Genomic DNA, 15,473 nt, shown 5'->3' on the forward strand with positions numbered 1-15,473 from the left:
TTAATGAATCTCTTTTATAAACACATGAACTAATTATGTATTAATCTTAAATAGTGATAGTTTTTTTTACTGTTAACAGCAATTCATAAGTATAATGATTATGATAAGTCATTATATATTATCCGTTGTTCATCAAATAAGGTACAAGTTAAAAATTATTATGTAGTTTAAATAATTATCTTACATTGTTCTTCCCATTTTATATCTTAACATGTAGGAAAGGTACTCTAAAACTTATAAACTAAAAATCTTTTGTGATACTTATTAATAAATGTCATAGTTATATATATATATATATATATATATATATATAAACAAGAAATCACCTTTAAATATAAATATAATATTTTTTTTCCTTATAGAACCATTTTTTTTTAAATAAAGTGAGGCGTTTTCATTTTTTTTTACATGTGTTCGTTTAAATTGTTTTTTTAAATTAAATATTTTTCTGCAATAACTTATTGGAGTTAAAATGAAAAGGAAAAAAAAGCAGCTTTAATATTTTTTCTTCCTTTTTACAGTTTTTTTCAATTTAAACGAATGTGATATAGTGCACTAGTGCAGTGCCCGTTGGGTCACACATAGAATGATAAAACCCAGTGTAGAAAAAAAGGAAGCAAATTTGTTAATCGAGCGAGGCTATCGTACGCCCTTTGTGATTCTGGTTACATTATATTTTTCTCTTGCAATCAGCATTGTATTAATTTATTATTATACGTATCCGAAAGTGGTTCTTCAATCTTCATGTCAGGCTCAGCTTTCAGGTACCTCCATTGAAACCTGAAACCGAAAAGGCAGATACATGAACCCTGAAATTAAAAACGGTTACAAAGTCGTATTCACAGCTCAAACTCGAAACATCAAGGCCCAACCAAGCAGTTATCTTCGCTTCTTAAACATCCATTTACTCCTCCTTTTGTCTCGGAATCGAAACTTCAATCTCCAACTTTATAGAACACTCATTCTCCCCGGATCTACACTTAGATGAGAGTTTCAACAACAAGAAATGCGTAGCCGGGGATCACAAAGCCGGCTATATGGTGACTCTTTTGGATCACGCGTTTCTGCTCTCATGCTTGCCATGGTTGCTACTATGGCTACCATTTACGTTGCTGGCAGGTTCGTTAGTTTTTCTCTTACTTATCATCTCTCTTTGATGTTTCAATTTCGGATTGCGTTTCGAATTTTTCATGTATTATTGTGTGATGCGCAGGCTATGGCAGGATGCGGAAAGCAGGACATATTTAATTGAAGAGCTTGAGAAAAGAACTGGTCAGGTATGGTGTTAGTTTTCTTCATTAAAGTTAGTGCAGTCATGTTATACGTTGCATAGCATATACGTGTTTTGACACTAGAATTTTCTGTTATTGTGAACTGTACGAGTACAATGCCTCGTTTGTGCGCGATTGCAGGTGTGTTTATTTTTTATTTTTAGCTGTAATCTTAGGATATCGATGAGGCAGTATAGTTTGTACGATTTCAGGGTCAATCTGCCGTTTCTGTTGATGATACACTTAAAGTTATAGCCTGCAGGTAATTTTCTTATAGTTGTTGTAGCCTTGTCAATGTCACTTTGCCATTTTGGTTGCTGAATTTGAACTTGACTGTGAATAATCGTTACGTGAGGCTGTTGTTCCCTTATTTTCAGGGAACAACGTAAGAAGTTGGCTTCCCTTGAGACAGAAGTAGCAGCTGCTAGACAGGAAGGTTTTGTTCCAAAACACTTGCCAGGAAATGATGGGAAGCATCCTACAAAGAAGGTACTTTCAGTTGTAGGAGTCATGACAACATTTGGTCGAAAAAAGAACCGAGATGCAATCCGTAAGGCTTGGATGCCAACAGGTACCTTTTTCGTTGTTTTGGTTTCCTTTAGCAACATTACTGCATATTGGCTTTCTCAGTCTCATTCAGTGGAACACCTTCTATCTGCCAAAAATAATTTCAGGCTAGACTTAAACTTTGCTGTTTGATTTCTGCTTTTTGTGATATTAGCTACTACTGAATAATTATGACTATTCATTAGGTGTTCCATTATTGGTTTTGCCTGTTGGGTGTTTCTTCTGTTTTATCATTTCCAATATTGTATCTGAATGAAATATGACCAGTAAATGGACTTTAGGATGAATTCCTTGTGAAATCATAACTCAAAAGTTTCAACAGTTAGGTATTGTGTTGATCAACTCTCAGTTTCAAGCAATCCATTATTCTCTAACATTTTTTTACCTATGTCTGTGGTTATATATATATATATATATATATATATAGCTTCTGTCTTTTAGTCTTTTAACTTTTTTGGTGTAATCTATGGAATCCTTTTCAGAACTTGTTTATACCCTATTTGCAGGTACATCTATGAGAAAACTGGCTGATAAGAAAGGCATCGTTGTGCGATTTGTAATAGGAAGAAGGTACAATTTTGTTGGTTCAGATTCAATTTTAGCAAATGATTGGCTTTTTACATTTTGATGCAGTGCCAATCGTGGAGACAATTTGGACAAAGAGATTGAAACAGAAGGCAGTTACACCAACGACTTCATCATTCTTGTATGTTGGCTTTAATAATGATAGTTTCATGCAAGCAATATTTGATGGGAAAATACAGATATTATAACTTCTCCCGTGTGACTATATGGTCTATGACTGAATGTCGAGCTGACACATGCATTGCAGATATACTTTGCATTGTAAAAATGGCCTTGGTGTATAATACTTTGGCTCCAAACATTTGTTCTTACGCCTTGTTTGTGGACTATTGAACCTGATGTGGTGATGGGCTCTTGGCTGATATTTAGACGCTTGGCATGAAATTGTATACATATAGTTGAATACGTGCAACAAGCAAACATGATGATGTCATTTATCTTTATTAACTTCACAGGATAATCAAGTGGAGGCACCTGAAGAAAAAGCAAAAAAGATAAAATCATTCTTCATTTATGCAGTGGACAACTGGGATGCTGAATTTTATGCTAAGGTCGATGATGATGTCTATGTTAATCTTGGTATGTGGTCCTTAATTCTGTTTGGCGATGAAAAATCTAACGCATCACTGCACCTCTAGTATATATATACATCAGGTTTTCTGCTTGCAAAAGACTGTTTCTAAGAATGAGAAGAAATCATATATAATATTCCACAGTTTGCACTATAACTTCAGAGGGACTGGAGAACATTCCATTCATGAAAATCAAACAAGGGAGACAATTAGTACGATAATTTGTTGATGAGCTGGAACCCCACCCCAAAAGTTAGATTAATTTCTTGAATTCCTAGAAAGTTGTGATGATTCAGAAGTGATGGCATTGATTAAAGCCAATTGGATCAAGTATTATTAGCTGTTGTAGGTTCTTTTTTGTGTCACTGATTGTTGGAATGATTTCTTCTATAGATGCCCTTGGAGGAGTGCTAACTTCTCATTTGGACAAGCCCCGTGTTTATATTGGTTGTATGAGATCAGGCAAAGTTGTCTCTGAGCCGTGAGTATTGTCAAAATGGTTCATTGGGAAATAGGAATAGTTTATTATGGTATTAGAAAATTTCTTCTTGTCTCACTTTGTCTGAATCTTATTTTATAGGTCACATAAATGGCATGAGCCAGACTGGTGGAAATTTGGTGACGGAAAATCGTGAGTAATACAGACTTAACTGTTCGTTTTATTTATTTTCAGTTATGATGGGATATTGATAATAAAGCTTAAATTGTTCTTTCTGGGATATTACCGTTTTGGGAAGAAAGTGGCAGTATGATGTTTTATTGAAAGTGGCAGTATGATGACATTTAATTTATCCTTATTGAAAGATGTTTTATTCCCATGATATGAATTCCTCGATGAGCTTATTGCTGTTATGCTGCAGTAGAATTTTGATCAAGAGAAATGTTAGTAACACTCTTTTTTAAACACTTTCTATATTATTAACTAAAATTTATTAAAAATTATAAATTTTTGTGTGTGGAATCATAAGAGCCGGCCTAGTAGTTGGGAAGTTAGGATAGATGAAGACTTAGGATCGACCTTGTTATTGTCATTATAATCTTTCTGAATAATCAAAAGAAATAATTGGTGAGTTATGTTACTAAATCGAGAGGGAAACTCGTTAAATAAGACATGAGACTTATCTAAATTTGTGTGTTCTAATAAATTTCTGCTAATAATAGAAAGTGTTAGAAATAGATTGTTAAGTAAACTAGATTATGTCTGTATAAAAATTAAGCATCGACAATTTCCACCAAGAATGATGCATCCATGAGTATCAAACAACACTCTTGATGAATGGAATTTTTTTAATGGTTATAATTGTGTTTAAAATATAAGTTAAATTTTTTATAAGACTTTGATTCTTTTTTTAAAAATAATCATTAAAAAACTATTTTAGAACTTTCCTCTGTTTCTAAAAAAATCTATAAAAAAAATGACATTAAAGCATTCTTTAAAAATTTATCCAAGAACACTTGTAAAAATACTGTCTAAATCATGGTATTAGATCTGGAATTTGTTTTTTTTTTCCTCCCTCTTGGACATTCTCTGTTGTCATTCATATTCATGCTTGTTTGATTCAGATACTTTCGACATGCTTCTGGCGAGGTCTATGTCATTTCAAAAGCATTGGCTCAGTTTATTTCAATAAACAGGTATTGTTTTCCTTTTTTTGTGTATGTGTTTTAAAATGGTTGTAATAATTATCATCTTAGAATGCGAGATCAATATGAAATGTTTACTTTTCAGATTTATTCTTCGTACATATGCACATGATGATGTAAGCACTGGATCATGGTTTATTGGGCTTGATGTCCATCACCTTGATGAAACAAAGTTTTGCTGCTCCTCCTGGTCCCCAGGTCAATTTCTTTCGACCCTCTCTCTCACATGTACACACTTGCAATTTATATGGTTAGGCCACCTTATTCATTATGAATTATGGTTTGGATAATGACTCGTCGTATGAATAATAATGTTACACACATTGGCCTAGTTGTGCTATAAGACTGAAATAATCCCTGGTTTGTCACCTTTTTGGGAATCATTATAAAATTATGATGTTTGTGCAAATCACAGTTAGCTAACCTTACTACTTTAGCCATCAGTAGTGGATTAACGGTGGGCGATCTAATAAGTAGTTTGAACGAAGTAAAAGAGTTTAAATCTCTATCATTATTGTACCCAAAAAAAAATACAGTACTATTTTATAGGCAAGTTTTAGTTGGTTTTTATCGAGATAGTAGCACTGTTGTTACAAATTAGCAATTGGACTTTTTAAAATCAGATAATTCTAATGAATTCAGATTTAATACGACAAAGCTTACAGGATCATAATTAAACAAATGATATTAGACGTGTATTAACTTTACTGTTATGAAGTAGTACTAATCTTGATCCTAGGTAACAGGCTTTTAGGCTGGAATGGGGCAAATATTAGTTTTTATATTTTTTCATTAGCAAAAGAGAATTAGCATATTCACGCAGACAAAAGGTGAGGAATTTAGTGTGCTCGATTTATAGTTGTCACAACTTTCAAACATCTCACGGCCAAGAAGCTTTGTCTTGTTAGATCGAGTCAAAACTTAAAAACAAACACTGTTAGTCATTTACAGTTTTGCATAGTTCGATTTAAATGAATAACTATTATATATAGTTCTCTTCCCATCTTTCAGGAGCAATTTGTGCAGCAGTATGACGACTTTTCACTGACAATTAAAGTGACATACGGAAGACACAAATCTTTTACTTCCTCCATCATCATTTTTGTCACAGATGATTTTCTGTTATGATAATTTCAACCAGTAGTTGATACTTCCACTTTAATGCGGGGAGCTGTTGGTTTCTCAGTTAGGAGCTATGCCTCTGTGACAATAGATACTTGCGTGCTCAGTGCTCTCCTCAGAATATTAAAAGGTATTGAGAAATTGGCATCATGGTTGTCTGATTTTAAGAAACTGTTCCTTCCCCAATTAATCATGTAATATAAATAGCTCTCGCCCATAAACTATACATTTTTACCACATGGGATAAATGAATGAGAATTTCATAGCAACTTAATTATAGGAAGCATTTCCCCGTATACCAGGAACTATTCTGGTTAATGGCAGTTGTTGGAAGCAACTTCCGGGAAGTTCCTCTAAAAATTTAAAATTATTTAAGAGGACACTTTCATTTACGTATCTGATGGGGAGTTTTGTCATAGAAAAAACTTACGAAGCATAAGTTACAAAGTCTAGCTAATCGAAATTCAAAACCAATCTCATGTTATTTTATTAGGCAACAAATTCTATTACCGAGTCTGATATCTTCAATTTTACTTCTATTTCGTCGTTCAAAATGAGAAAATTATTAATTGGTCGTAAAGTAGTACAATATATTTAACATTTGAAAATTATTATTATAAATTTAAAATATTTTATTTCGAAGCATGCTATAATTTTGTTAAAAAAAAAGTATAGTATATTTTAATTAGATGAATAGCAACTGTAATCATATGATAGGTTTCTCTAACATGGCCGGCGCTTTTGGACTATCTTGCACGCTGGACACAAGTTTTCGGTTTAAGGTTTGTTAATTAATCGGTCTAGCTGCGTGCAATCATATTCATTAGTTCATTTACTCATAAAAAAATATTCATTTGTCCGTTTTTATTTTTTAATTTCCTTATTCATTTTTCGATCACACTCATGCACGTTAACTAGGCAAATTGCGTCGACTATTCTGAAGGATAAGGTGCCCCATTCTCCCTATAGCTCTCTTCCTTCCATTCTCATCTTTGCTCTTCTTCGTATCCATGTGTAAATTTGCGAAGTGAAAAGATGTTCCATTTCATGTGTAGATGCAACAAAACCAATGGTCTAGTCACTATTTTATGTTTTGCACTTTTTGCTTTATGACTGACTGCGGAATTCTCCCTTCCAACACTAACAGGCCTAGCTGGTGACCATAAGGTATTATTTGCATTGCATGTTCCACGCAATTCACTAACTTCTTTCGAACTGGAAAGTTTAGGCTCACGTCTAATCTCTTGGGGGTTTGAAAGGGCCATATTCTGATTTGTCACGTAACTGGGTCGTTAATTCTGGTATTGCATAGTCCACGCCAGGCGTTGTGACTTGAAACCTTTCAACTTCAACGCGTCTACATAGATACCATAAATCCCTTCCTTCCTCGGTTTTAAACCAATAATCTTTTTGCTTATAAATGTTTATTAGCCTAATTTAAAACTAGTCATACCCATGATCATAGATTTCGTCTTGAGGAATGCTTACGACCCCTTCAGGCATTCGGTATATCACTTTTTCATTTAACTAACCTATTTCATAATTCAATTCTTCCGGACCCTCCATTTATTACTACTTTCTTTTTATTTGTTTTTTTTTAGAAAGTTCTCATTTTTTTATATCATTTTCAAAATTTAAAACAACATTAATTACTATTTTTTTTCTAGTTATACTGTTAATTTCTACTATTTTTTATTAATTTATACATGATTAATATATTTATTGTGGAGTAAAAATGAAAAGAGGTATAACAGAAAATTTGAAAATTATTTTGTGAAAACTGGAAAATAAAATATTACATTTTTTATTTTTGTTTAAAAACTTTAAACAACTATTAAAAAGGTATGGAAGTGATATTTAGCATAATAAGTTTGTTTGGCGAGAAAGTTATGTGATGCTTCCTATAATTATTTTGTAATATAATATGTTTGGAAAATCTATTGTTATTTAAAATTAATTATATCACGAGCAGACATGAATTTTAATAAAAGTAAAAAATAAATAAATAAATTTTATTATTATGAGAATGTAATTCACATTGTTTACAACTACACATTTATATTTATACTTAAACTAAATGTTACATTATTATACAAAAATTATTTCTTCTAAAAAAAGTAAAATGTTATTATCAAATACAACTTTTTTTTTTATAGATAAATTAGACTACGTTTCCTTGCAGTTTGGAACTCTCTTAAATTTGGATTAAAGTGAATAATATTATAAACATAGTTAAAACTATATGACAATTTAAGATTTTCACTTTAACTTAAACTTTGGGTGAATTAAGTAACATAAAAAGGTATTAAAAAAATACATAGTTAAGAAATTGAAAAGTATAAAGGAAAAAAATAATTTATTGTTTTTTTATTTTAAATTTAATAATTCAAAATTAATTCTATGATTATATAAAAGAATGGCCTAATGTAGAACTAACTTTAGCAAATCTCATAGCTTGGCATAGGCATCATGAACTCGTACATTGTAAAGATGACTTATTTGATAGAAAATTTCATGTTCAATCTTTATTTTAAATATAAACTTGGGTCAACGATGATCACATTATTACATGTGAGATTAGTCTTTAATTTAGTGAACTAGAGAAAACTCGTAATAAGAAAAAAAACTTTAATCAAACTTAAAAAATAGACAAAACATTATTTTATCTTAAGCTAAATTTATAATTATAATTTATCCTTTTTGATAAAATTATTTATTTGAATTTGAATATGATTTAATAATATATGAAATACACCTCTCTCCATACATATTTATTAGCTAATAACTTATACATGAGCAAAATATGCAAACAGTTAGATTAGCATAATGAAGTGCAACAAGTTATATATAAGTTTAAATTTCACCACTATTATTATTAGACATCAACTTCCAAACCTTATTAGTCTAAAAAAAATTATTATTAGAATAAATATAATTTTTAAAGTAATTATTGTTGAAATTAGTAGAATTATCGTTCTAACAATTTGTGATCAGATGCCATCATAAAAATAATCGCACTTTCAGTCTCTTATTATTATTTAAAAGATAAAATAATATAGACATACAATTTATATATACATAGACGCAAGCAAGTATACCTCTCTTCGTCTTTAGCATAACTATATTAATGAAGATTTAATACATTCCATTTCTGACAAATTATCTCTCTTTCTTCTGGACAACGACCTTTACCTGGAAAAGCTTACTCCTTCATAATTCACCTCCCATATCTTAAGCTATCTTGTTTATATGAAACGATAGCCATGCACAGTAGATTATTGACGAGCAAAAGAACAAAATGGTGAATCGGTGATATTATTTCATGTAAACAATGACATACAGTAATATTCCTGTTCTGGTGTGGCCCAACACGCAAAGGTCCAATACTCCTTCATATTCCAAGTGGGCTGAGAATTGAGAATTGAGTGGCCCAAAATGAGACCTGATCCAGGAGTCGTACAGTCATCTTCTAACATAATCTGACTTCCTATATTTTTCTTTCATCACTGTGTTTTTTTCCATCTATAAAACTTAAACATAGGATTCTATTTTAAAAAATTCAAATTCAGCACCACTCAACCTCACGAGGTGCCCACAAATCTAAGTATAATGTTTAAGATATAGAACTAGTGAAATCAGGCCAAGTTTGATACAACACTATAATACGATAATCTCGGTCACATGTTAGTCTTATTTAGTAACAAATAAATATCAATTGAATTTTTTAAAAAATATTTAAAATAAAATTTAACAGACATCAATGATTCGTGTAATGGTTAAGAAAAGTATTTAACAAATAACATTTTTTTATTAATTTTTTTAACATGTAAAATGCACATATTAAATATTTATTATATATAACTAAAATTGAAAATAAATCATATATATAAATATATATTATGTTTGAATATATAAATTATATTTAAAATTTGAATAAATATATTTTTAAATATATAAATTAGATTTAAAATTTATAATAAATAATTTATATCGTAGTATAATATATTTTTATTTATTGATAATTTATTTTAAAAATATTAAAATTTAATTCATATATCATTATAATAAATAAAATTTATAAATCTTTTCATTAAAAATAGTCTATAAAAACATTTTCATATAAAATAATTGTTCATATTTTATATAGGAGTTAAATTAACGTGTAATTCACATCGTTGAGAAGAAGAAAAAAAGCGTAATTCTCATAAAATTTAAGCCTTGTAATATATGGTTCATTTAATTGAGGAGTTTTTTCAACTCTTTTTGCCTAACCCATAAATTTAGTGGGTTAATCCATGCATTTTTCATTGTTTTTATTATTAGACTATATTAATTTTTGTTAGTATTTTTCTGTTTTAATCATTTAAGTCCATTTATATAGCTTATATTAATTAATTAGATCATATTCGATATTTAGTTGAGAAATTTATTCGATATTTAAATTGTAATTTATTAACATACATTAAATTATGAAATTTAATCAATTATTCACAAATAATAAATTTTAAAAAAAATATGATTGAAATGCTTTTTATTAAATGATAGAGTAAATTTTTTTACTTTGAGAATATAGAGAAATTAAACTTTTGAACAAAAAAAAATAGCACTACACACAAAAATAGAAGAAAAAAAATTACACATAGTTAATATATGAATTAGAAAATCACACGTATAACTTTAAATTAAAATGGTAAAAATATTTACAACTGAAATCAAATTATTTGTGCTATAAAACATAGCTATGACAGGAAAATTTGTGTTTCCCTAGGCTATATAGGGAACTGTTGGTAGCTGTGAATTTTGAGTACTAAGGACCATTAATATGATGATTTATTTCCTCTCTCACCGTGATCCAATGTATTCTCTCCGTTTTTGTTTTCTTACTCGTTCAAGATTTTGCACGAGATTTAAGAAAATTATTGATATTTTAGTTTTTTTAAAAATATTTATTATTTAATTTCATATTTTATCTTTTATCTTTTTTTGTATTTTTAAGACTGTTGAACTGCAATCTACTCTATTAATTATTAATGCATTGATTACACGTGAATTGTAACCTACTCTATTTAATTATACTTGTCCATGAATTAATGGTTATGGTTAAAGAGTGTTGTAAATAGTTGTCTTTTTTTATTATAGTATTTTGTTGGGAATATATTGCTCTTATAAATACACATTAACTTTATATGGGTAGTTAGAAAAAAAATAGGTAGACATTAAAAATAAATACACATATTGTTCAGTAAACATGTATTAATTATCAAAAATAAAAATGGAGAAAAAAAATTAATAAGTCATTGATTTTAGTAAAATGACAATAAAAAAAATAACAAATCTTGACAAAACGACTATGAAAAAAAAAATAGAGAGAGTATAAATTAACATACCTACTCCAAAAATGTCTTTATATAACTACACACCAATTTCACACACTTATATCTGATTGCAAGTAAAATTGTACCTTTTTTTATTATTTCAAATTAGGAGTTTCATAAAATTAATGCATTTAAAATTATACTTCTTTCACTTTTTTATTTTTTCACTACTACCAATCAACTTATGGAGTTATTTCATACTTTTTCACTTCTTATTTTTCTTCTTTTTTATCGGTTTCTTTATTGTTAAAACACTAAACAAAACTATTATCTAAATACATTTTTTCTTTCGTTGACATAAGTTCTATTTCTATAAATTTATGAGCATTTATAAGAAACAATATGAGAAAGTAATGTATATTATATTATTTATAAGAAAAAAAATAACTCAAATGCAATATCTTTTTAAAAAGTTAAATGTTTTTTTTTTGTAAAAAAAATAACTACATAAGTTAACCTTTTTTATTAACCTTAAGTAAGTTAATTATAAATTCAATGTATTTTTTTTTATTCTTTCTATATTTTAAAACATTTTTATGAAATAATTTCTGAATAAAGTAATGTTTACCCAAAAAAAAGTTAAATATTTATAAAATATAAAATTATTGGTATCATGATTTAAGTCTCGTTAGACTTCATATTTTGATATTATTTAACTATTGAATATAAATTATATTTTTATCAAATTCCTTGAAGTATAATTATATAAATTAAAAAATATATATATGTGAGATAAAATTCATCTTTAATTGAATTTTTTCCCCAAAATTCATCCAGTGACTTTATTAATAAATATATCACATTAAATTCAAATAATATTATATAATTATTTTAAGTTATTATTGTCAATAGAACTGTCACACAAATTAGATTGTTCTGACCCATATGGGTCGCATGATATTTTTAAGTCAATCAAATTTAACTTTAATTACTTTTAAGTTGTTTTTTTTCGGCCCATCTTACGCATATTTGGTTATCAGATTAAATTGACTAAAATAATAATAAATACATAAATAAAATTATATCCAAAAATTTAAAATAATTATAATTTTTTGTAAATTAAAAAAAAAAAATTGTTTGGTGAACAAGCAAATTATTTGTATTAAACAGTGTTGTTTATATTTTCTTACACATTCAACTTTATGTTTTTTTACATATCCATGGGCGGGTTTATGAATTCTGACACTTTATTTTGATATTTTCCCACTTGCATTTGTTTAAACAATCATCATTGGACTTTTAGTTTCTATGAAGTTTTATTTTGAAATATTTTTTACATGCATGTATCATTTTACTTGAAAGAAATTTTTTTTTTTTTAAATGACAAAAAGGATAAGTTTGAGCCAATTTAAGAAAGTTCTTGCAATTGATTATATACAATAAGTCAACAATAGATAAAGATCAACTATTGAATCAATATAAGTATCATTTATCAAATCGTTAAATTAATACAAATATTAACTCCTAAAACACAACAATAATGTCAACAAGTATTTACATATTAATCTAATTTCTCTAAACTTAAGGAGTTACAGTTTAGAGAATAAAATACAATAATAAAATTTGATTAAAAAATCAATAATTAATCTTAAATTTTATTTTACAATAATTTGATTTTATCATAAAATTTAATTGTTGATTTTATAATCAATTGTGATTACATTTTATCCTCTAAAATATACACCCTCACTTTAGAAGAATCAAATTCATCTATATACATACAAGGTTAATTAATAGTAATTGATACAAATATCAATGTCAAATTAATATCATTGAGCAAACCAAAATCAATTGAAAAGATTAAGATTTAAAAACATATATAAAAAATTAAGCAACAACTAAAACGAATCTCTTACTATATCCTACTATATTTATTTTTTTTTAACTTAGAATTGAGTTATGCTAAAGCTTGCTGGTCAACTTAACCTATCATATCAAGTAGATTGAGTTAAAATAATTTATTTATATTTAAGTCACATTTTTAAGACGTTATTTACATGTTGATTGAATCAAGTTTGATAGCTATAATCACTAATTATATACTAATAATTTAAAAGATTAAAACATTATTTTGTTAGAGTAAAAAATTAACATTAAATTTAAAGGGAAAAAATTATTCTAAAATTGATGATCAACAAAAACACATTTACATATTTAGTATAAAAAAAACACATATTTAAACCTAAAATCAAAGAGTTAACCAAACATTAAAATGATGTTATGATATTTATTATACAATATTTTAATATTATTTCAATATCAAGAACTAAGAAGTATTTTGATTATTTTTTTATTTAGTATACTTAATTGATAAACTAGTTAATAAATATAAAATAAAAAAATCATTCATTTTCATAATGAGAGTGAAAGTGATAGAATAATGGGTAGACCGTTTTCTTTAAATTAAAAAGGATAAATATATGTTTATTCATTAAAATATTAAGTAATCTTTTTAAATATAATGGTCACTGATATCATGATAGTATTTAATATTTTTAAAATTTTTAAAATAATTATTATTTATATATTTTAAAATTATTAATAGAGGACAAAAATAGTAATTTGTTATTTTAGAAGAATGAAAATAATAAAAAAAATATATATTTTATAGGAATAAAAATATTTTTTTTTTCATTTTATAAGGATAAAAAATATTTTATAAAAACAAAAAATAAAGTTTATAAAATATTTTATAAAATAAAAAATAATGTTTATAAATTTTATAAGAACGAAAAATAAATAGTTTTTTTTTACATGAATAAAATGAAGGTAATGAAGGGATTGATAACAGTGGAATAAAGGAATCCACAGCCTACAGGCAACAAGAGATGAAATGAATCCACATTCTTCTTCTTTTATTTATTTTTATCCGTTTCTTCATTGAATTCTCATATTCACATACGAAATGAAAAATGAAAGAGATGAATCCAAAGTCCAATGAAGGACAATAAAGAACATTAATGATATGAAGAGTTTTGTTGTGAGACAAAATGCTCTACCCTATTCTCTATGCTAATGCAACTACAAGGAGTCATTTCTGTAGTCACACCAAATTAAAATTAACGTTTCATTTATTCATTTTACATGTTTTAGATGAGATGAATTAATTCTAACTTCTACGCTCCATCAAGTGTAAACTATATTCATCCTCTCACATTACGCACCGTTTCCATTCGGATTTTGCATTTATAACACAATACTTTGATTTTCTATTTTATTTTTTAAATTGTTCCAGCCAAAGATTGGACTAGAGTTTCTTCCTAGATCAAGCTTCAAAGTCAGAGCATTCAAAAGTGTAATCTGCCGTCTTAACTCTAGGGTTTTAGGTTTTATATTTTCTTGTTTGTGGGCCTCATGGGTCCCAAGAATGAGGGGATTTCCTTAACCGTTTTCATAGAGAACATTTGATTATTAGAAATAAGATTTCTATCCTTAATTCTCGGATCAACGTGAAAAGTGATGCTTGTTCGGATACTGGCCGATACCATCCAGGCCGAGTCTATACTGGCCGATACCAACCAGGCCGAGTCCATCCTGGCCGATACCAACCAGGCCGAGTCCATCCACCAACCAGGCTGAGTTCACCAGCGTGACTGATATGGGATCGGGCTTTTACCGAGATCACCATCGTTGGGGGGGTATCAGGTTAAATTCTGATTGCTCCTACGCATGGGCCAGAACCAGGTCGGCCGTATTCTGACTCCTCCCTTGACCGTATTGGAAACATACCGAGATGGTACACTTGCCTTCCAGCCTTGAGCATTATAGGCGAAAGGGCTTGGCTAGTCGGTTGTTTTCCGACTCCTCCGTTGAACGTATCGGAACCATACCGAGACAGTACACTTGCCTTCCAGCCCTGAGCATTATAGGCGAAAGGGCTTGGCTAGTCGGCTGTTTTCCGACTCCTCCCTTGATCATATCGTGAATGGCGAGTTGGTGGATCCTCCTGAGGATGATTGAGCTTTACTTTAGAATGTTGTGTTTTTCTTTATGTCTTCGTGTTTTTGCTAATTGTTGTCAAGAACTATTGTGATCTTCTTTTTCGAGTCCTATATGAACTTTGCGCGTTGCTCTTGATATTAGTTGAACGACTTTATGTGTGTGTGGAGTAATTGCCGAGATGTTGATTATTGTAAAATCATGATGAAAATTCTAAGTTAAAAAGAAATTTTGGCAAAACCAGTCTCCCGAATTCCGACTGGTATAACGAGTGAAAAATTTTATAAGTTAAAATGAAATTTTGGCAAAACCAATCTCCCAAATTCCGACTTGTGTAACGAGTGAAAAATTTTCTAAGTTAAAATGAAATTTTGAAAAGCCAATCTCCCAAATTCCGA

The 15,473-nt window shown here is 28.6% G+C and overlaps 1 protein-coding gene across 1 annotated transcript; it reads left to right on the plus strand.

The window, feature by feature from the left end:
• Positions 1-579: 579 nt before the first annotated feature.
• On the plus strand, positions 580-6,035 carry LOC109800714 (hydroxyproline O-galactosyltransferase HPGT1). Its single transcript, XM_020361556.3, has 12 exons — positions 580-1,119; positions 1,214-1,277; positions 1,484-1,533; positions 1,649-1,842; positions 2,345-2,408; positions 2,472-2,544; positions 2,879-3,002; positions 3,389-3,476; positions 3,576-3,626; positions 4,559-4,630; positions 4,725-4,837; positions 5,651-6,035. Exons 1-12 carry the CDS (start codon positions 1,007-1,009, stop codon positions 5,671-5,673), a joined length of 1,029 nt encoding a protein of 342 aa, XP_020217145.1. The 5' UTR covers positions 580-1,006; the 3' UTR covers positions 5,674-6,035.
• The last annotated feature ends 9,438 nt before the right edge of the window (positions 6,036-15,473 follow it).

The sequence above is a fragment of the Cajanus cajan genome, chromosome 11 (genome assembly GCF_000230855.2).
Source record: "Cajanus cajan strain Asha chromosome 11, NIPB_CcT2T_4, whole genome shotgun sequence".
Taxonomy (NCBI): domain Eukaryota; kingdom Viridiplantae; phylum Streptophyta; class Magnoliopsida; order Fabales; family Fabaceae; genus Cajanus; species Cajanus cajan.